The 22,275-nt window shown below is 41.2% G+C and overlaps 1 protein-coding gene across 1 annotated transcript; it reads left to right on the top strand.

Annotated features, from left to right (window-relative positions):
• Positions 1-113: 113 nt before the first annotated feature.
• On the top strand, positions 114-22,159 carry c2cd2l (c2cd2 like). The gene is made up of 15 exons (XM_079507282.1): positions 114-456; positions 848-1,309; positions 10,110-10,205; positions 10,807-10,926; positions 11,606-11,716; positions 12,987-13,100; positions 13,811-13,913; positions 14,786-14,918; positions 15,659-15,723; positions 16,041-16,162; positions 17,723-17,894; positions 17,997-18,095; positions 18,533-18,675; positions 19,139-19,355; positions 19,736-22,159. The coding sequence occupies exons 2-15, from the start codon at positions 935-937 to the stop codon at positions 19,984-19,986; spliced, it is 2,121 nt and encodes a 706-aa protein (XP_079363408.1). The 5' UTR covers positions 114-456; positions 848-934; the 3' UTR covers positions 19,987-22,159.
• Positions 22,160-22,275: the final 116 nt, after the last annotated feature.

The raw sequence follows: 22,275 nt of genomic DNA, 5'->3' as shown, positions 1-22,275 counted from the left end.
CTTTGCATTGCACCAAGGCATTACGACCAGTTTACACTAGCGCCACCTACAGACTGTACAGAGCACTGTAGAGCTGTGTCAAATCGTGGGCAGTGCTTGGTGAACAACAGTGTTACAACACAGCAGGGCAGGCTGAGGCTGCAACGACAAGTGAAGTGAAGGACTGAAGGTCTGCCGGGGAAGCTAGTAGTGCTGCTGCTGCATCTAGAGTTGCAGTTTGTCGGATCGATACGTGACAGGACAGCGTATGTTCAAACTTCGCAGTGCCGGCGGCGGCGCATCGACCTAAGTGAACACCGCCGAATGATCTGATGATTTGGAGTGAAACATTTTTAAATGGTTGTTGTTATTGTTGACACAACGCTGCCTGCGCATCGCCATGGAGGTTTCATGTTACCGAGTTCTTGCATTCGATGCGTGCATTGGCAGCAGCAGCTTGGACCATTCAAACAAGCGGTAAGGCTGCTGGTCTCTGTTAAAAAAAATGCATTGTCAACGTCGAGAGATATATATATATATATATATATATATATATATATATATATATATATACACACACACATACGTGTGTGTGTGTCATATGTGTGTGAGTTTTGTTTTAGAATCTATACAAACCGTAGCACGCAGCTTTACCTCGTTCACGCGTGTCTCGTCCTCGTTATAAGCTAATACATCTACGCAATGCAATATTCAATGCACTGAACTGTTTTCTTTTTAACGTGACCTAGAAACAGGCCAACGACTTTAAAGTACGTTGATCACATCCACCATCTTGGTGTGTATCCTGTGCTTTTCTGTGACATTCCATTATAAGCTACTGACTGGCTGTTGTGCTTTTAACTCACAGGCAGGCATTGGGCTGACACGCTCACACTGCCTTGATCATTCCTCCAGAGTAGACCATGATGTTATGAGAGGCGCAAAGGGGCTGTGAATGATGGAGGTCCAGGACATGAGCTGGCTGTGTCTGGTGGGGCTCTTTCTGACCTCCTTGCTCATTGTGCTGACATGGCTGGTCCAGTACCTGCTGACCGCACTACGTCTCAGGAGAGCGAAGCAAGACAAGCAGCGCATGCAGGCCGACACTGCCCATCAGCACCCCCTCATTCCGTCCCACCGCCAGACCAAGGGTGGAGGAGGCGTGTGGGGCTTTCTGCTCAAGTTGCGCTCTGGCAGTGATGGAGAAGGGTCCGTCTCTGAGGCAGGGGTGAAAGGTCTGCTTGCCTCTCTCTTCTCCTTCAAGTCATTCAGGGAGCACTGGCAGAGAGCCTGGGTCCGAGCTCTGAACGAACAAGCTTGCAGACATGGGGTATGTTTCAATTGGATATATATGAGTTTATATTGGTAGTTATTATAGAATGCAAAGACAGAGAGAAATGGCAGAAATCATGTTTAAAGAGAGAGATGAGTCAACATATAAATGTCATCCAGATCTGTGTATCTCATGTTTGATGTGTGCAGATACAGAGTGTGTGTAGTCACTGCTACTCCTACTTGCGTAGGAGTTGGACTGTCACAATCATTTAGATGAGGATGGGGCAGGGCCTTGTATAACATCACCAGACTGATGCATGTGAGTCGAGATTCAAGGCCAAGAAAACTTGGCATTGTACGAACACCCACAACTCATAGAAATACTGTAGACATATTCTAGTCTATGTGGGGAATACATTATTCAATTATGTGTAGTTCAGACTCTTCAAGGAAAGAGAAATGTCATTGTTTAACCACCCTGGCCTTAACCAATGCCTTTTGAAAAATATTCAAAAATAGTAAGACTTATTTGTATTTTTTTTTTAAATGGGGCTTAATCGGACATAGCTTTAACCGTCCTCTTTCTCACATTTCTGAAATGTGTCAGTTACCGTATTACAACACAGCTTGTCAAGTTGTGAAAGACGGAGGTACTTAAGTTAAGTATTGCCCAGACAACACAGCCTAACAAATAAAAGCATCCATGAATTAGTTGTGTAACCTCCTCTATTTCATGCCGCCAATATCCTAGGCAGATTGTTGCCTGTTTTTCTGTGTGTTGGATGCAGACAACAGATCCTACAGGTCTTTTGATCTTGTGTATCAAAGTGAGCCACCCAGTCAGTTTGTCCTTTTAGCACTGAAAGTCTATGGATGGATTCTCTGGATGGAGTGAAATGGTCAGATCCCTCTACTAAGGGCCTCAGTGGCACAGGTCTCATCTGGTCTTCTCTTGAATGTCTTAAATGGCAGATGGACTTACTGTATAACAGGAATAGACCAGATACCTCTAGTAGGCTGTATGAGCACTGAAATTGACGTGTTAGGGGAAAATGTTAGGCGATAGATACAGTGCAACCTTCTTTCTTGTTCATCCGCAAACCCAAAATTGTCATTCACGCCATGTCACTGTAACCAACGTCTGGGTTTCCGATCGCTACTGTAACCAGTACTTAATCCATGCTATTCTACGACTGGTAATTAATTAGAATGATTAGAAAGGGACAGCAATCCAGCATGGTCTTTCCATACAAAAATGATTGTTTTTCTCCTCAACATTCAAAACCTTAGCAGGCATTCCATTGAAAATAGGTTTAATCAAGACCAAATGGATTTAGTGAAATATTTGTGTTGAGAGATTCTCAAGAATTGAAGAAGTTAAGTGTGATTGATAAAATAAACAGTATCACTTCAAAAACAATCCAAAGAGAGGAGAAAATGCAATTGGAAAATATGTTAAACTGTGGTGAAATGTACTGTAGCATGTGGCAATTGATATGGTGAATTATATGTGGTTATGGACATTACAGTTCACAGTGATGTGAATTGTAACAGGAGCTCTTCATGGGTCAAGAGTTTTTCATGGGCCTGCAGAGTACACCGACGTGATGTCACTGATCACATGAGCTCAAAACAGAAGGGGGGGGGGGGGGGGGGGTGTTCTTTTTTTATTATTTCCACACAACAACTCTAAAGGTATATTAATGACATAGTTCAATGTTGAAAATGCTTTAAGACTGCAACAGTGATTAAGGGCAATGCAAATAAACGTAACTTGAATTGAATCCCTATATCTACCGGTATATCCCTATATCATAATGTAAAGCCTTTTGTAATAATGGGCTGCAAGATACCATGTGGTTTGAGACTGACTTGTAGTGTAACTGAGAGAAGTTATTTCCCCAAGTAGCCAAAGTGTCTCCCTTCTGCATTTAATTGGCCAAAAGACTAAAATGTAAAATGTAGGCTATAGTGATTGGGTACAATGCATGATTACTGGAAAGAAACTCAACATCAAAGTAGGAGAGAAAAGGTTGCCACTTGCCAGCCCTATGTTTCTGGGTGGAATCTCTGACTGTTTATTTAAGTTGTTCACGTATGGCTAAGATCGGTTGTCTGTATAATATACAGACAACGGTGTGTGGGAGCAATGCTAATATTATTATATTATTAGCATTGCTCCCACACACCGTTTTATAGAGCGTATGCATGTGTCGTGACATCATCAACATACCTGGAAGTGCCGAAACGACTTTCTGGCCTTGACAGCACATACATCCAAACATAAAAAGTCATATCTGATTGCATTAAACGATGTTAAACGACATCAAACTTTTGCCACTCACTTTGCCACTCAATTTGCCACGCACACCTTTTATACTAGTATAGTATTATTTGGTTTAGCTTGGACTTGTTTGTCTTCTGACTTCTGTCCTTCCTTCCTTACATCCTGACTTTAAAAACCTGCCTGAGGGGTTGTGAAGGCATGGCAGGTATTAGGTGGCCAAAGAAAGGCGAGTCATATCTCATCGTTAGCTTCTCACATAGCTTAGAAACACTCGCCACCTGGCCAGTGGCCACTAGCCAGGAATGTTGCTATTGCCGATTAGAAAATTGACACTTGAACAACAGCCTACTGTAAAGTACGGTCCTGGAGACTGGCATTGTGTCCTGTCTTGCGTCTCAGGATTAGGTTTCATCATGAGTGCCACTGGAGGACTGAAGAAAAGGCATCCGTGTCATCATGTAGGGATTAACTAGTGACACCCTTTATAGTATTAAACCTACTGTAAGTATGGTTGTTAATCTTCTAGATGAACTTGAGATGAATAAGCCTATGTTCCAGTTTGTAGGTTTAGGAAATAATTATTAGGTTGAAGGAAGCGCTTTTGTTTCTGCTGTTATACTGCTGGAAGTGGAATGTTTGTTTTGGTATAGTATTATTTTCTCTTCCAATTACCAATGAGACCCAAGAGAACATTTAACTATTTGATAATAGATAATAAGATCATTTGTGTAATAATTGCCTCCAATATTCTAGGACCATTTTGAAAATGACAGGGGCTCATAATCGAAGTGTAGTCCATATTGTATATACAGTATGTTCATACATTTAGGACGGGCAATACATGCTTGATTATTTCTGAATCTGGCAAATCATGAAGCATGAATCATGAAATGTGGTATTAAATGGGTAAGACATATTTGTCAATATATGAAGTTAGGAGTTGTTGAATGTGGGTGTTATATGATATCAGCCTAATGGCTCTTGGTGTTGGTTGACAAGGTCACTGTGCAACTTAATATTCCTGTTATGGATCACTATTATTAAATGCATGCCAGCCCAGTGCTCACCGCTCATAGAACACCATCAAAGGGGTGTTGTTTAGTCATACAAATGGCGTAAGCATTGAACATTCCAATGTCCAGTCCTATTAGTCAGTTTTACACTATTACAGTTTTAATTTAAAAAATAATTTGCATTAGGCCTATTTTCACAGGTAGTAACTTCATCCTAATTTTTTTATTTTGTATTTTAATGTTGTACTTCACCAATTACTGAATAAAACATTTATAAAATAAACTTTAGATAGGTACACATGTTAGTACATTATGACATGATTATTATGTTATTTGTGATGGTGACAGACAGGGGCTTCTCCTGTGGTCCAAAACCACAGGTTGGCTATGACTGCCTTGGTTTCTATTCTTCAACCTTATCTGACTATAATCACAGTAGCATAGAGTTGCACATATAAGCTCTCCTTAACTTAACTGGGTCCATATAAACTGGTCAACAGAGTTACAAGCTTTCTGCCTGCTAGTAATAACTGCCCTGTGACTGGACTTGTTATAGCATGTTTATAGCATAGGTATTTGAATAGGAAACAGTGCAATTGTTCTGGGTTTAGAGTAGAAGAAGAAGTTAGAGGTTGGAGGTTTGTTCTACTCTTTCCCAATCTCTGTGCATGGCTGGCCAGGACACTTGATGTAAAATGAAGTTAATTTTTACATTATTTATGCTAATAAATGCACCACGTCTACGTGTGTACATATGTCTATAATCCACATAACTGACCTCCAACACTAACCTTGACCACCGACTTCAAATTCGACACACGCGCTCCACACCACCACAGTGAGTGCAGTGCTCGGTGTCAAGTCTGTCGGATGATCACAATGTGTTCTGACATCTGCATATACTCCATAGTTGGGCATGCCTGATCAATAACTCCATATATGGGCATAAAAGGGACACAGACATAATAACTGGGTGGGGCATCCATTTCCAACTTGCATCGTTCCAAGTATGCCAGTGCCCAACAGGCGCCACTCTAGTCATTATAATGTGCCTGTGATCATTGACAGGCACAACAGACAACTGAGGCAACTTGGAGCTTCACATCATCTCTGTTCTGAAAAGGAACAAAGCGCGTGTGGAGAGCTCATTGGTGTAGCAATAGACATGTAATGGCAGATTTTTTGTTGTGCACTGTGTCGCTCACAAAAAACAACCGATCTAAGCTCACGAAGCGATGCATTGTGGCGTGCAACTGCCATGATCTTCACCATGGGTGTCTTGTCTAGTTTACCTCTGGTTTGATGATAATGGTTCATAGGGTCATCACTAATCCAGGGATTTGGCTTCAGCACAGCTGGTTATGGGTAATAATGTCAACAGAAGGCCATCCTCTTAGTTTCCATGCTCTTACATGTAGGCCTATATATTTGACACATTCAGTCAATAATTATCTGCTCCACTGATTTATTGTTATTGTTAGATGTGCCATTCTGGCTAATGCACATAAACAAGGTGCTATCAAAGTAAGCAGGATAATGACTGTACTGAGCTTAGCCTACTTCACACAATCTAACAACTTCCCTGATCTGATTTCAACTGTACCTGTCTCCAAGCAAACACATAGTGTGGTATAGTATAACATGAATAAGCACAAGACATAGTGTACTCGATCCTCCTTGAAAATGGGAACGCGGCACACTTTACAACTATTTCAGTACAATGCTTTATCTCTGACTGATGTGTGCAGCAGCTTAACTACATACTACACAGCCATTTGCAGAGCATCTAGATTCAGAAGAAATGTCTAATTTGACCAACGTTTACTCTGTGGGAGCACCTGAATCAGTGGTGTGCTGTGGATTTTGTAACTAGTAGGGCTGTGACGTCGCGCGTGTGCATAAAGCTCATTTGAATTGCATGTGGGGGGGGGGGGGGGGGGGGGGTCTGAACTACCGGGGCGGCGCCCTGGACAGCCCTACCGCCAGCTCACCACTGACCTGAATATAATCACAATCTTACAAAAGACTGCTCAGTGCTCAGATATTAGGATTTAGTGGTTTAAGGTTTAACATTACCTTAAAAACTTGGATACATAATGAGCATTTTGTTTAAATCACTACCTGATTACTGTAAAACCAGGAGGCCTGTTTCATAAAGATCCTAATATTAGTTGTGACAACCAAGTATAGTCTGGTGACCACCGGAGAGACAGGTGACAGCCGGAATGTAGACGGCACCCGGGTGAGCAGTATGGGTTAGTGAGGCCTTTAGGAGGGCCACTCAAGCCGCAAGCGGAGCCTGCAGCGCTACCTTGCTGCTCAGGTGGAGTCTGCGGAACTATTGTGGCTTAGGAATCCACCATTCCTGAATGAAGTGTCTGGTGCTGCGACTCTGGTGCATCGCACAGGTCCCGGGCCTGGTGAGAGCAGGAGTGGACCTGGTGAGACGTAGGAGGGGCCCGGACAGGAGTCAACCCACAAAGCCTAGTCCTTCCATGCGCCAGAAGCGTACCTCCCAGCCCTGGTAGAGTAGTTCTGGAGTAGTTCCAACGGATTGTGCGGCCTTGGTCTTTCCCTAATCTAATGGGACTGATCGAGGGTAGCTACTGGGACGTAAATCGGGACTTGATCACCCCGGCTGGGTTGCCTGAGTGAGGGGTATGATGTTCGAGAGACCCGAAACCCAGATGACCTTGGGATACATCACTGAGGATACGTCCCAGGTGCATTCATGCGATGTCATTTTTGTTATAGTGAAGATAAAAGTAATTATATTGTGTGTAACTTGGAACATACTATTATTATTATTATTATATTGAAAGTTTTGAATTACTTTTGAGCCATGGAACATTCTGATTGAATGGGCTAAGTAACTGCAATGGCATCCATGACGAGTCGCATTGTACTGACATTTGAACATTTCAGATTGGATGACTTAAATGCTGATTTGGGGCTATATCTTGTGCCACCCCTTAACCCTTATCCCTAAACGAATTTGCCATTTTTCACTATTTTAAAAAACCTTTTAAAATAGTTCAAATAGCTGATCTACAAGCTCACAATGTCTCGATGTAGATCGGCTAGTTGAACTATTTTAAAATGTTTTTCAAAATAGTAAAAAATGGCAAATACGTTTAGGGATAAGGGATAAGGGTGGCGCAAGATGGAGCCCTTGATGCTTTTATAATTGCAAGGCAAACTGAAAAGTGCTCATTCCGATTGGACAACCAAACAGCAGCAGCTTTGTAACTGTGATTCTGATTGTGACCGATCAGTGCCAAATTGTCCACACTGCCAGTCTGCTACAGAAGTACCTCCAAAATAATAATACAATTCTTTAATGGAACTATGGAAGTCATTGGGGATTGGATCTGGCTGAATACCTACCCTTATGTCATAAATGTCAGAAGACTGACATCACAAGCTGAGATCCACATTGGGTCCATGCTGTTCCCATGTGGTCCCTGAGATTCCCATGATTTGGTTTATTCTTACCAATCAATGCAAATGGACTCCAAATCACAGAAAATAAGTAACGTATTTATCGCCATACCATGACCCAGTCTAAAAAGACCCTCGACTCACTTTTGGAATGTGACACCGACTTAGAAACAACATTCTAATATTTTATTATTTATCACATGCTCATACAGTATGTGTAGTGAAATGTTGGTTCAACACTGCACGATAGTGTGATGCTAAAAAAAGGGTGTGAAATAAGAAAGAGGGTCAACAAAAGCCAGGGGGCAGACTTTTCCTGGGTGGTCCACTCCACATGACCTTCAGAGGCTGTTAGCGAGACCCAGAGGTTAGTTGCTGACAAATATGAAGTGGCACCATGGATGTCCTCAGGAAGAATGCCCACTGCAGAGTAGTAGACACACTCTGTTGGACACTAACAGTGACTTATAGATGGAAATCTGGTTAGAGCATCATGATTGAGTTAGTTATATTACAGAGTCGTGGGATGAAAATAGATCCACAAGCTTGTAGATCTGCTATTTTAGGCTTGCGACTTCATTGTGTATCAATCAGCTGGCCTTTATGACGTCATGACAAGTTTTTTCAATATAGAAAAATAATCTATGAGTCATAATAAATCGGTTATATCTCTATGAACACGCCACCATCTGAAATACGAGCCATCATACTGTCCTGTGTGGTGGACATGCCTGGGGGTGACAGAGCATTTTCCAGGGCCCAGGCAAACCGAAGTAAACACACACAGCATGTTGTGTAGTGTAATCATGTGACTGCAGTGTTGATCCACAAATCCTGCGTATGCTTGCAGCATTGTTCTTGGCTTCCTGCCCTTCTGGTTAGAGCACCAATACTACTTCATACACAGTCACACACATGCATGCACGCACGCAAGCACGCACGCACGCACGCACGCACGCACGCACGCACGCACGCACACACACACACTCACACTCACACTCACACGGCACAGGTGTTTGACTTAGACCTTATGCTCGACTATAGGGTATTTGTTTCCATCTCCTGTACCATTTGAAGCTAGCCAGTGAATCAGACCTCCTAATCCTCTGGTGCAGCCAAGTACAAACTAACAGTGAATGACCTGGGGGGGTGGCAGCGGACTGACCTCATGCTTCCTTCTATGCATGACGAGTCCAAGCTGCTTCTTTTCACCTGACAGGGGGGGAGTTTCCCCGATTGGACGTAACGTGTGGAAGGAACACGTTTTTCCGACCAGTTCCTTTCCCCTGCATCAGGCGCCTCGGCTGGCCAGGGGGAGGTAGTTTAGAGACGTGGGATTACTGCATGTTTTTTGTGAGGGTAACTACCCTAAGTAGTAGGGTCCCCTAGGGCCTAGGGGACACGGGGAGAACATGCAAACTCCACACAGAAAGGCCCTTTCACCAACCGCCTCGGGTATGGGCACTGATGGCACGGAGGAGAGAACACTGCGAAAGAATACTGCGACCTTTCTGTCGTTGTCACTTAGGTATTACATGGGGACTGTTCTGCTATTTTAAAGATTTAGGAGCTATTTTTAGCGGTGTGCTTTCTGAATGACAAGGTTGACCACCCACCCTGAAGAATTGCCCTGTGAATCCACAACTTCTGTGTCCGTTACAATGGCTCATTTGCATTTGCATACTCTGCAGTCTGTACTACCCTCGTGGTTCAAGCATATGTTGCATGTCTGTGCCAATATCTCCCAGCACTTATCAGCAGAGTGGAGCGAGCCACTAAGCTTCAAAGTCTAACTGAGGTTGTGATCCAATGTATATAAGCAGAGATGGTGAAATTGCCTGAACAAGGAAGTATTGAGGCTATATTTAATCTTGTTCACTCTTTCAATACATAGCGTGGAAATTAGCCTCAGAGCAAATATGGATGGATTCATTCTGTTTAATGAATTGACTTAAAGGCAAGGAATGCTGTTGTCAATTAGCATGTTACAGTGGAACGGCAGCAAGCATCTGACAAGCAAATGCACCAGAGATAATCATTAAGCAATCAGAGTAAACAGTAAACAGTCAGACCAATCCTATTAAAATGGCATTTTATTCCCTTCTCTCCACCAGAGCTCCATTCAGATAACGTTTGACAGCAGTCTCCAGCTAAACTCATCCGCTGAAATAGACAGAGTCACCTGTACTAACCAATCAGTCCAAAGTATGGTAAGTAAAGTCACATTGATGCATCATCCTTTCATAGTAATCTTGATCTCTATCACAAAAATGCATTTCGTATTCTTGTAACCTAAAATATACAGAATCAATTTTGCAATGCACATTTTCATATTTATGTGGGACAGATTTGTGCATAGTACCTGTATCTATTTTTGAGTGGTGTAAACCACTCCTACAACTGGCTTTTGTGTGCAGAAAAAATGAGCATGGTTGCTATGTTCAAAATAATTTCTGACGTAATTAAATCACACCCGGGTGAACTGGATGACCGTAGCAACCATGCTCATTTTTTCTGCACAAAAAAAGCCAGTTGTGAAATCACATCCGGGTGTGATTTCATTACGTCAGACATTACGTCAGACCACAGCTGATCATGCTATATAAAACCTTACACCACTCAGTTCACACGGGTGTGATTTTTTAAATACCAGCTATAATAAATGTACTGGTTGAGTTTGGTGGCATTTGCTTTGATTCTAGTTGTAGAAATGTATTGATATTTTAGAAGTTAACAATTGCCTCAGGACAATTGAGTATTTCCTATTTTAATATCAACTTGTGGCAACTTTCCTCATTTTGCTTTCTCCAGGTTTTACATTGCAAATGTACAGTGGACACAATGACGTTTCCAGTGACAGTCACTCAGCAGTCACCTGCTGCCGTTTCCATGGACACCTACCAGATCACCCTAGAGCCTATGATGGCAACGGTATGCTAATATAGGGTTGAGATTTTGCATTTAGGGATCACTAAAGATTTATTTGCATTGAACGCAAAAGTATAATTTACATGACCAATGGAGCATAGTGATTGTTTGGCATTCTATCATATATGACAGTCAGTGTTATATCTCAATAGGCCTGTCTCACAGCCATTCCCCGCCCCCTTTCCACACCCGCTTTCCAGACCTAGTGGTGATGACGTGACGTCACTCCATAGACATTACATGTTAAAAGACCTACATTCAGAAGCCATAAACAACGCTTTTTATGAAGGTAAACTTTATTCTATTCTATTCCATAGCCTTACTCATGGACCAGAGCTACATCCCTACCTGCTTTCTCTGCACCATTTAAGGCCGTTTCCAAAATGTTAAAATGTAAAAGACCAATGTTATTATATAGAAAACAAGATGTTAAGACCACTAAGACAAATAGAATAAAGTTTACCTTCAGAAAAAGCGTTGTTTATGGCTTCTGAATGTAGGTCTTTTAACATGTAATGTCTATGGAGTGACGTCACGTCATCACCACTAGGTCTGGAAAGGGGGCGGGACAGGCCTATTTATCTCTTTAATATTCAATCATTATTATACCGTAAAGCTTTCAACCACATTCCTCCTGTGATCTCTGTGTGTGGTATGTATCCCCCCCTGGCTACGCCATCAGGTGGTGGTGTGTCTTGAGGAGGTGGAGGAGGAGGGCATGCTGGTGTCCTGGACTCTATCCAAGGAGCCATCTTTCAACCTCACTGTCTGTCCACGCAGGATCCAGAGAAAGGTTGGACACCACTCCTAATCTCATGTGATGGCTTTGTGCAGAACGCATCAGAATTTGTGCATTTCTCTAGGACAGGAACCCCTTTTGGGGTTTTTACCTTTCAATCCGGGAACCCTTTTGGGTTAGTTGTTGCTATGTACAGCAACATATATTTATTTATTTTAAATTTTGACTAAATATTAGAAGTACGTTTTTCAGAAAACAGGTCAGGATTTAGAAAGCATTCAGGTCTAAACGGGTTAAAGGCCCTGATATGCCAAAACGGTGTTGAGTGAAAAGCCATAGTGCATTCATCATAATGACATTTATCATAATATGAGCCAATCATATCAATAGACCAATTTTTTGTTTACAAACATTGGGACTGGGCGCACGGGTTTCATGTAATCAATTCCCAACAGATCTCCAAACCTGTTGTTTTGGGGAGCGCTGGTTTCAGTCCATTCAACCTCCTCTTGTGAGTTGGCTAGTGAGATGCACCCTAGGAGACATTTATACTTCAAAGCGCAACAGTGTTGCGCACAGAGAACAGCTGATATACAAGCTCGCATCACAGATGCGACTGTTGTGAGCGTAGAGGTCTGCGTGCGCGACACCATCGCGGGACGAAGCATAAATTATACTTGATGGGCTGCAGGTGCGCGTGCAGCCGTGGACAAACAGGCACTGCTGCCGTTATCATGAGTGCACCTCCCGTTCTTATGACAGCGACTGGAGGTGTGGTTTTGAGAACTGTTTTGAATTGCTATTATTGTTCAAACACAACAGAAACCAAGGACTACATATTTCAATGGCGAGAGATCACAATAAAAATCCTAATCATTCTTCCTCCACACTGGGAGAAAAACAGCATCTGAAAGTTTGATGGGGCATTTTTTACACGTGAGTGCAGTTAGAACTTTTCCATTGCATCTTATGAGAGGTGGTGTTCTTCTGCAGCCCTTATGCGCACGCATGCTGTTTCTTATCAGTGTGACGTCATCTCTTAAGGCTTCTATAGTCAGCTCTCCCAAAGTTACGGACTACTGCCATCTCCTGGAGAGTTATATCCTCTCGCACAGGCGCAAAAGTCAGCCATACATATTATATGTGAAGCAACACTAAATCCATCTGATCAGTCACCGTAGTCGCCGTTGAGTCGGCATTAGTTCTTGCAACTTAGCTTGGTGTGCCAGGGCCTTTATGCAAGACCTCACATTGTAAATGATGTAACTTAACATCATGTTTAGTTGAAAGTCAGCTCTACAGTATTTCTTATTTTTTTCCCCAGGGCAGTGACGGTGAGGTGGACCTGGACATGATTAGGGAGCTGGTAGAGGATACCTTGTTCAGCACTCAGCCAGCCATGGTCCTTAACCTCACAACTTGTGTGTCCAGTCCTGCAGTGAGAACCTTCTCTTACATATTGTATAAAACATTTGCTCAAGAGGAGTTTCCTACTTACTTTATATTGAGATAAAGATCACATTTTCAAAAAAGGACTCAGAGCTATGTGTGGATGATGGATGAAAGACCCTATCTTAAAGTGGAATGGCTCTAAGTCAGGACTTGGCGCACCAATGTGGTCTATTTTCCAGAGAGCGGTGAAGGTTGATCGTGTAAGCGCGACAAACAACCAAATGTGATGGGTTTCTATAATCCCAAAAGGGTACAATGTCTTGGGTGAGTGGGTGACAGCATGTGGAGCTAAAGCTCTGCTAAAGCTATGCAAAACGTTGCACTGGACTAGTCCATGGGTTCCCAACCACTGTATGCAGACTGGTGCCAGTCCACAGGACATGTAACACCGGTACCGGACTGAATTTGTCAGTCATGTCGAGCATAATTCGAGCATAATGATATGGCATAATGATGTTCTACGTCCGTGCTACTTCCGTGTTTCATATCAGTGATATCACTGTAGAATCCTTGATATCCCTATCATAGATTTTCCATGTGAGTTTATAACTACGAGCTGTATTTTTGCCTCGCGCTAATAAAACACTAAACAGAATTATTATTTCTTGTCAACATTCAAGTAAACTATCAGGAGATGTAACTCAGGTAAAGCAATCCGTCACTCCACCACACCGCACTTTTTTCTTTTGCTCTCAGGTTCCCACAGAGCATCTGCCAGTGGGTCTGTATCCTCCATCTCAGGGTGCCTCGGTACAACGGCTGCTACTTCGGCAGATCAAGGCAACCTTCCACAAAGGAGGTCAGTTGTTCTTCTTCTCAGCCTCACATACTATCTGGTCACTGCTGGTGTTGACATGCACACACATATTACTGGGGAATGATCACTTTCAAAATGTTTAAAAAATAGTGAAAATAGACGATCTACTGGCTACTTCTGCCCGACCGACACTGTTGTATGAAGACATGTCTTCATGCAACAGTTTCTGCCCGACAGTGACTATATCTTGTTTATATCCTTGCTTTTGGGCGGAAACCTTGTATCTCAAAGTTTTAACTTTTTTGTGCTTTTTGGAAAATGAAAGCCCATTCATCATACTAGAGTGTCACACACTCTGAAAATGATCGGCAAGCTCACAACACCTTGTGAGCTTCTAGATTCTAGATTTAAAAAAAGAAAATCAAAACAATAAAAAAAAAGAACGTCTTTGAATTTACAAGGTTTCCACCTGACATAGGAGTATTGCCTTTCTGTATTATGGGTATATTCAACTTAATTTACACAGGCCTTGACATTAAGGCTTGTCCTGTTGTCCGGGACAACTAATAAATCTTTCCGGACAAGTGCATTAAAATGTTACTTGTCCGTTGGACAAGTGACTCTTGGTTTCATGTTTTCTGACATTATTTTTGATCTATGGCATTGGCTGTGTATTTGATCTATGGCTGTGTATTTGGATGTAATGTGACCTTATATCTGACATTATAGGGCTATTAACTTGTAAACTGAGAATATTCAACTAATATTCAAACATGTATTCACCAAAACCAACTTACAGTTAGTTGAATGTATTTGTGAATGGTAAATGTACTTGTCCGAAGGACAACTGCCTCAAAAAGTTAATATCAAGCCCTGACATAATAGGTACATAATCTGTGTGCGTCTTGCTGCAGGTCATTGGTCTAAACCAGCGGAGCTGTGTTGTGTGCTGAGCCTGAACCAGCCCTCCACAGAAAGCAGAACACACTTCTTGTCTCTGCCAAGTGACCCTCCCTATTCACTGGAGTGGAGTGAAGACATAACTCTGTGAGAAAACATCTGCATGACTGAGGAGAAAATATACCATGAAATGAAGTAGAATTCACACATATCTTTTATATTCTTTAGATATTACATATTACCTCAATTAGACCAAAACTTAATGAACTTCTCCTGCAGCCGGAGAGAGAAAGTGATCGGTTCTAATACAGATATAATTTACTATATCTATCCATTATTTTATGGTGGGGGCCTTGTAAAGCAACCAGTGCCTTGTAAATACTTTTCTACAGGTCAGATATCAGAACAAATAGGTAATGGTATTCATCTGATCTTTTCATCTGGAAATGAAATGTCTCAAAAATAATGTAGTAAATTCTAAAGGCAAATGCGCACCACATATTTTATTTATTGATCTATGCCCAGAATGTCCTAAACACTGGACACTCCCAGAAAATATGCCTATATCTCTCCCGAGATCCATACGGTCTCCAGTATGTCGCCTCTCCCTCCGAAGAATTCACACATATTATAGTAAATGAAAAGAGAGACAATATGTTTTTTGGTCTGGTATGGTGGACATCAAATGTTTGATTGCTCTCTTACTTTGAGGTTATTTATTTATTTTTACCCATATCCTCTGAAGACAGACCACCTGCTGTCTCCACAAAGTCTTTCACTATTTGTGAATTGTTAGCCTTTACCAAACTAGAATTTTAACATACCGGCGGTAACCTCATTTATGCTGATGGCTTTTAACTTCTAACTGTTGCCATTTTGTGTTGCAGGGATGTCGGCCCAGAAACCAAAGAGATGAGAGTAAGGCTTTTGGAGCGCAACACCACCAGGGAACGTAAGGCAATATAAAAAGCACTCAATAGCTTTTTAAATTTTGGCTGCTGATCAGAAGCCTCCTCAGCAGTACTGTTCAAACTTGGGAAGCTAAATCAAACACACAGACATAACACATAACGCTCTTAGTGTTTTCAGTTTAATCTCATTTGTGAATATTTGGTAAGGAATCTAAGGATTCTAATATCACAGACAATCACTTATGCAATGAATGTATGTCAGATGTTTACGTACCAGTTTTTGGTTTGCAATGTTGCATGTACAGACATGATAACTTCTCAGTGAATTGCTCTTAAAAATAATATGTCTTTCTGGTAGGATACTTGCCGGGTTACGCCTCCATCACTTTGGACCTCTCTTGTACAATTCCTTCCAGACAACATGTACTGTCTGTCAGCCCAGGCCATGGTTTGGCACCAAGCGCTACTGTCACCTTAGAGGTCAGTGATCATTTAAACCAGTCCATTTCTATGAAATAGAGGCGCATCTGTTGCAAGAGTGACATTTTTGTATAAGATAGAAAATGTTAGCTTGAATTATGCATCCTAAATTTCTAATATAATAGAATGGCTTTCCGGTTTATTTATAGTTTCCTTTAACTGCCCTCACTGTTGTTACTATTCCCAAAGAGAATATGACGACCTCTAGTATCCCTGCATGCAAATGCTTCATATTCACTCTACAATGCCATATATACTCTAAAAATAGATAACCTGTAGGGAGTGTAATACCTGCAGCTCAAGCCCTACTTCTTCTGCACACAGCAACCACAATCCTTTTGTTGTAATGTTTCTCCATCACTCTTTTTGCAATTACTTCCGTTTGTGTGTAATGCGATCCTACACAATTAAAAACACATTCATACCTGTACACTGCACTGACTGCAGGTATAGAATACATGCCATTGTGATAGCGGATACAAAATACAAAATAGTCTGATTCATACTTGATTGCGTGTCATGTCTTACAACAAAAATAGCAGATCTACAAGCTCACGCACACGCTCACAACACATCTGCTACAGCTACTGTACTTTCGATGTGAGACACCGGCATGCAACTAAGTATAAATCATTCTTATGGCACTATTAGAATACATGGTCATGACGATAACACATGTGCAGTGCATTGCTATCTCTAATACAGTAGTGTGACAGTAAGCCTGTGGGCTAGCTTTAATGGTTAATGTGGTTAAACGCTAACGTGACATGGATGCGTTCCAGGTCTCAATGGATTAAGCCAGAGCAGTCGATAATGTTGTATGACAGCATCATCCATTCTCAAAACATCGTCTCCACTGGCAATGTTCACCCTAGCTAGCAATGACTTGCATAATTAATTGTATAAGTAGCATTGGTGTTATGGCACAAATATGCCAAATGGTACAAAAAAGGCTGTTAACCTAAAAAACTAAACACATTTCTTATTCTACATAATAATATGTTAGCAGCCCAAATATGCCACCAATGCAAACATTATGACCCACCAGGATTGTATACGATACGAAGACACAACTTGATGGGAAAAGGTCCATAATCTTGCTTGAGAGTGGCCTCACTCTCAAAACACAGTTCCTCTGTACTTCTACTATTCCACGGACGAATGTTCACAACCCTCAAACTATCCTATTGTATCACTTTCTGCAATCTACACTCTCTGTTGCACTATAGTCTATTGCATTACTCTCCTGGGTTACTCTCATTCACCCTACTGCATCTCAGTCACACAAGCTTCAACCTTTTGTATGTGCACACCTGGGTCAATGTCCTTTAATCACTGGCAATTATGTCTCTATGGTAAGATAAGGCCCACCCTCTAGTAGTCATTACAGCCATATACTGTATAAGAGCCAATATTGATGATTGGAGTGGGTCATCATATATCATATTATACACTATCCAACAGGGAGATTGGATTTGACCATAACAGTAATCAAATTCTGATCTCAGCCATGGCATGGATTCTCACTCTGGTCTCTTTTTTTTTTTACACTTGCTACAGATACTGTGTGTGGACTCGGGGGAGCCTGATCGCTGCCACAACGATGTACCACTCCGTTCCTCACTCACCCCCATGAAGAAGGTAGACGTCGACCGAACCATTATGCCAGACGGAACAATCGTCACCACAGTCACGACCATCCATTCACGACCCAAACTGGACCGCAGTGCAGGTGAGCGTGTTACAATGTTGGCCTAGAATGGGACATGCATACAAGAGGGTTGCAGTAACATAATGACAACACAATGAGGCTGACAGTGATGGTGACTTTTAGGTGATTCTCCCAAGTGCTCTCCGTCCAAAGTGGAGGTGACTGAGAATACCCACATGATGCCGTCTGATGGCAGAAGCAGCACCAGCTCTCTTTCAAGCAGTGAGTTGTCACTGACCATGTGTGATCTTTACAGTGATGGAGAATAGATAGCAACTAGTGTCACAGTATTTTGGATCAATCATCAATGGCTCAAGGTGGGGTCTAAATCAGTAGCTCTCAAACTTTTTCTTGATTCAAAATTATTCAAGCTTTTTCAAACACTTTAAAGATTTTTCAAACATGTTAAAAAATAGAAGATGTACAAGCTCGCAGCGCTGTGAGCTTGTACGTCTGCTACTTTTGAATAGCCAATGCTAAAATCTAAAATGACACAGATGCTTTCCCGGTTATTGAAATCAGTTTAACCATGTGAAACGTATATATTGGCTATTTTCAAAACATTGTAAAACAGTAAAGGGGCAGCGGGCTCACCAACTTGGAGAACAGCTGTATATAGTTTGGGAGAATAACGCGGGTGGATCTGTGTTGTTCAACAGACAGCCTCCTCTCTAATGGTCTGGATCCTGTGGCAGAAACGGCCATCCGACAGTTGACGGAATCTGCCAGCAAAGTATCTACAGGAAGCTGCAGGAAAACACCTATTAGGAGGAGCACAGTCATCATCTCTGGGGTGTCAAAGGTCACATACGGTGCACTCCACCATCATTGGATAAATAACACAAGAACACAAAAATCCTGAGTGTTCATTTAACTCTGAGGTTGTAAAAATGGTATTGGTCCATTTGGTTCCGTTTGTACTCTCTCAGAGTTAAACTAACAATAATTTTACAGGTCTATTATTTGCTAAGAAATGTTCAGTTATTGTCCCCAGGACTTTTTGTCTGACTGTACATTGTGCGGTTTACATTATTGACTATAAAGTATTTGATCAAAGTGTATTTTCCAATGTTTTGATTATTTCCTCCAATAATTAAGTAAACTTGAATTTCATATTTACCAAAGTTGTCATTGTTGTAACTTTGGAGGCTGCCAAATCCAGCAGCTCTCTGCTGTCTACAATTTGTGTGTGAATTAATTTGTTGTATTATTTGATTTACCTGCTTATTGACATTTATCAAATGTCACACTTGTGGTGTTTTCAGGTTCCTCTGGCAGAAGATGACTGTGCTTTATCGGTGGGCTACGCTGCAGCCATGGATGCAGAACTGCATGGTAACCACTACGGGGCGGGGCATCATCAACGGGACCCAGATGAGACCACGCCTTCAGATGCGTCGGAGCGTCCCTCTGTGGATGACGTGGAATCGGATACTGGTTCCACTGGTGCCCTGGAAACCCGCAGTCTCAAGGACCATAAAGGTATCATAGTCCGAATGAATCTACTGAATCAACTCAAAGTCAGCAAAGCCAGTATTGGGTGGACAGTGCTTCAGTTAGTAGTGACATTACAGTGACATGACAGTACATTTATGGGTTGTGGCTTTAACCACATGACTCTAGCATCCCTAATCTTGGCATATCATAATGTGAACATTCTGTAAAAATGTATGAATATTTGGCAAAAATGGATGAACAATCCAAGGACATTCCCACAAAAATAACTGATCTACAAGCTCACAGCATGTTGCATCGTGAGCTTGTAAAATAGATGATCTATTTACATACATTTTCATACAGGGAAGTACATATATATATAGGGTTTAAGTGGTTAATAGACTTAACTGCTCTTCTCCCTCCAGTGGGCTTCCTGCAGAGTGGGACAAAGCTGTTGTTTCGCCGAAGACATCGAGAGAAAGAACCCTGCACCAGTGTATCCCACGAGGACATCTCCAATCTGAGTAATAACTGTGTTCCTACTGCAACCAGCAGCCGTAAAAAATCTGGCAGCTTCTCCCGAAGTCTCATCAAGCGATTCTCCTTCCGTTCATCAGGCAAGTCAAAGAGCAAAGCCACTACCACCAATGGGGGAGAAAGCACACCGGACAACTGATTGCCATGACCAGGGTAGGAAAAGAGGCAACTTATCTGGTTGAGAGGGCCATTGTAAGTCATGTCCCACTCACAACCTCCATTATTGCCACATGAAGAACTGAGGAGTCTTGACAAGAATCTGTTTTTAATGACAGATAGCGCACCCCAGGTGGGTGATTAACTGTGTTTCTTTAAAGGATACCTCTGGTAGGGTTTTCCTTTGCATAGAAATCACTGCACCTTACAGGAGAAGAGAGGACTCATGCTGAATTATCAAACTCATTGGTCTGAAGGAGTCTCCTGCTGTTTGTTGAATGAAATGGTAAGAGGAGGATGAATTGATTGAAATGAAATGCTGTATGCCCTGGTGAACACAAGAGCTCAGTACATAGAGAGAGTGAGTGTGAGTGACATCTCAGTGAATTGCTCTTAAATTATTTAATTATATAAAATGCCAGTCTGATATTATTGGTTGCACTTTGGACTTTTATTTTATTTATGTATTTATTTGACAGCACATGTAAACTTATATGAGTAATTTATAATATGTATTGCTGACCTACAAACCTAAAATCAGAAAAACTGGGCGGTGTGTTCATTTTTAATAACATAAAATGTTATTTGTAAAAAAGAAAGTAATATTTGTATTACTTTGGAAATAGTACAACACCAGTAAACATTTCAATTGTGATTCTTGCAATACATTTAAAAAAGCAAAGCATTTACTGCTTTGTAATGTTGTCATTCCTTTTCACATGTTTAGAGACTGATATCAAGCATTATACTGTAGAGATGATGGTACTTGATGCAGGCCATCTGAGGGATGAAATGGCTGATCTTTTTAGTTGCATTTTCGTTTTCTGATTTATATTTTAAAGAATGTGTGATTTTACTCACTCCCCCTCCCCCAAAAAAGGAGTCATGGTAGTAGCGTTCGGTTCTATTGTACAAACATTGCTATATGTTTTCATTCTCAAACTGCAATTCTGGAAATGTTTGAAGTAGGCCTAAATGAGCAAAATCAACCTCAGTCTTAAATTAGTTGTAATGTTGACTCATAGTTTCTTAAACATTCTTAAAATGTTGTCCATTCATGTAATAAGACATGGCAGTGGATGCCTGTTTTTCTTATATTTTTTATTTCATAAAACTCACCTTAGCTCATCCTTTAGAAACCATTCTTCAATGTCGAGTTTGAAATTGTACTCCGAAGGTTAGTAAACCACTTACTGATGTTACAAAGTATTGTTTTGTTATCAGGAAATGCTTGCCTTGTGGCTCCTATTGTATAATTTTACCATTTAGACGTGCCTCTGGAACACTCTAGTTTGTGCATGCATTGATTCTTTCATCATTACTAAAACTTTTGTTGTCATTACAGCATGTTTCCTTATAATGTAGTTGCAGAAGAAATGTCCTACATTGTACAACATTTAGTGACATTGTCATTCTTCGGTAGTCTTAAATCCAGGAACATGTAACGTGTAACATGTAACGAAAGAATCCGATGCTCTTGGGAGGTGCTGGGAAGCTGCAGTAACCGTTTCAATTTGAAAATGTTCATGTTATTAGTTGAGCTTAATTTTTCCACATAACATGTACAATGCTACCTTGCAACTATAGGGTAAGAAAAGAAAAAATAATATCAGTCTGATTCTTTACTAAAACACTGAAAGTAAAATTCAATGCAAGATATAATTATGCTGTCTTTCAAGGCAAATGATTCACCAGTAAGAACTGTACTGTACTTAATGGAACTTTTGCTGACCTTGGTGTCTCCTTGGTGTACGATTAAGACGTCTGGCAGTGTGTATACCATATTATTTCAATGAACAGAACCAAATTATTTATTTTGTATGTTCACAAATGAATTAGAAAATAAAAGGTTGTTGGCATAATGTCCCTGGGAGAACCATCACTGATATAGGTAAAGCATTTCCTAAGGTCACGAATGAAAATGGTTTAATCTCCCACACAAACTACAACCAATTTGTGATGTAAAGAAATGAACACTGTTGATCCATGTGGCTGGCATAGGACTAAATGTGAAACAGCAATGGTTGCCCCTAGTGTGTGTGTGTGTGTGTGTGTGTGTGTGTGTGTGTGTGTGTGTGTGTGTGTGTGTGTGTGGTTCCTATACTATTGATATTTAATTTGTTTAATTTATTGCAAATAAATTATTTTTGAAGGCTTGTTCAGTTTGAAACTGACTTTTTATTCTTATTTACAATAATCTGAAGCAAATGAAATCACAAACCATACAGTCAAATGTTGTACATGTCTTAATGGCAATTGTTTAGTTAGAACA

This window comes from Electrona antarctica (genome assembly GCF_951216825.1).
Source record: "Electrona antarctica genome assembly, chromosome: 8".
Lineage (NCBI taxonomy): Eukaryota > Metazoa > Chordata > Actinopteri > Myctophiformes > Myctophidae > Electrona > Electrona antarctica.
The sequence above is the reverse complement of the archived record's forward strand: the minus strand, read 5'-3'. Positions and strand labels throughout refer to the sequence as shown.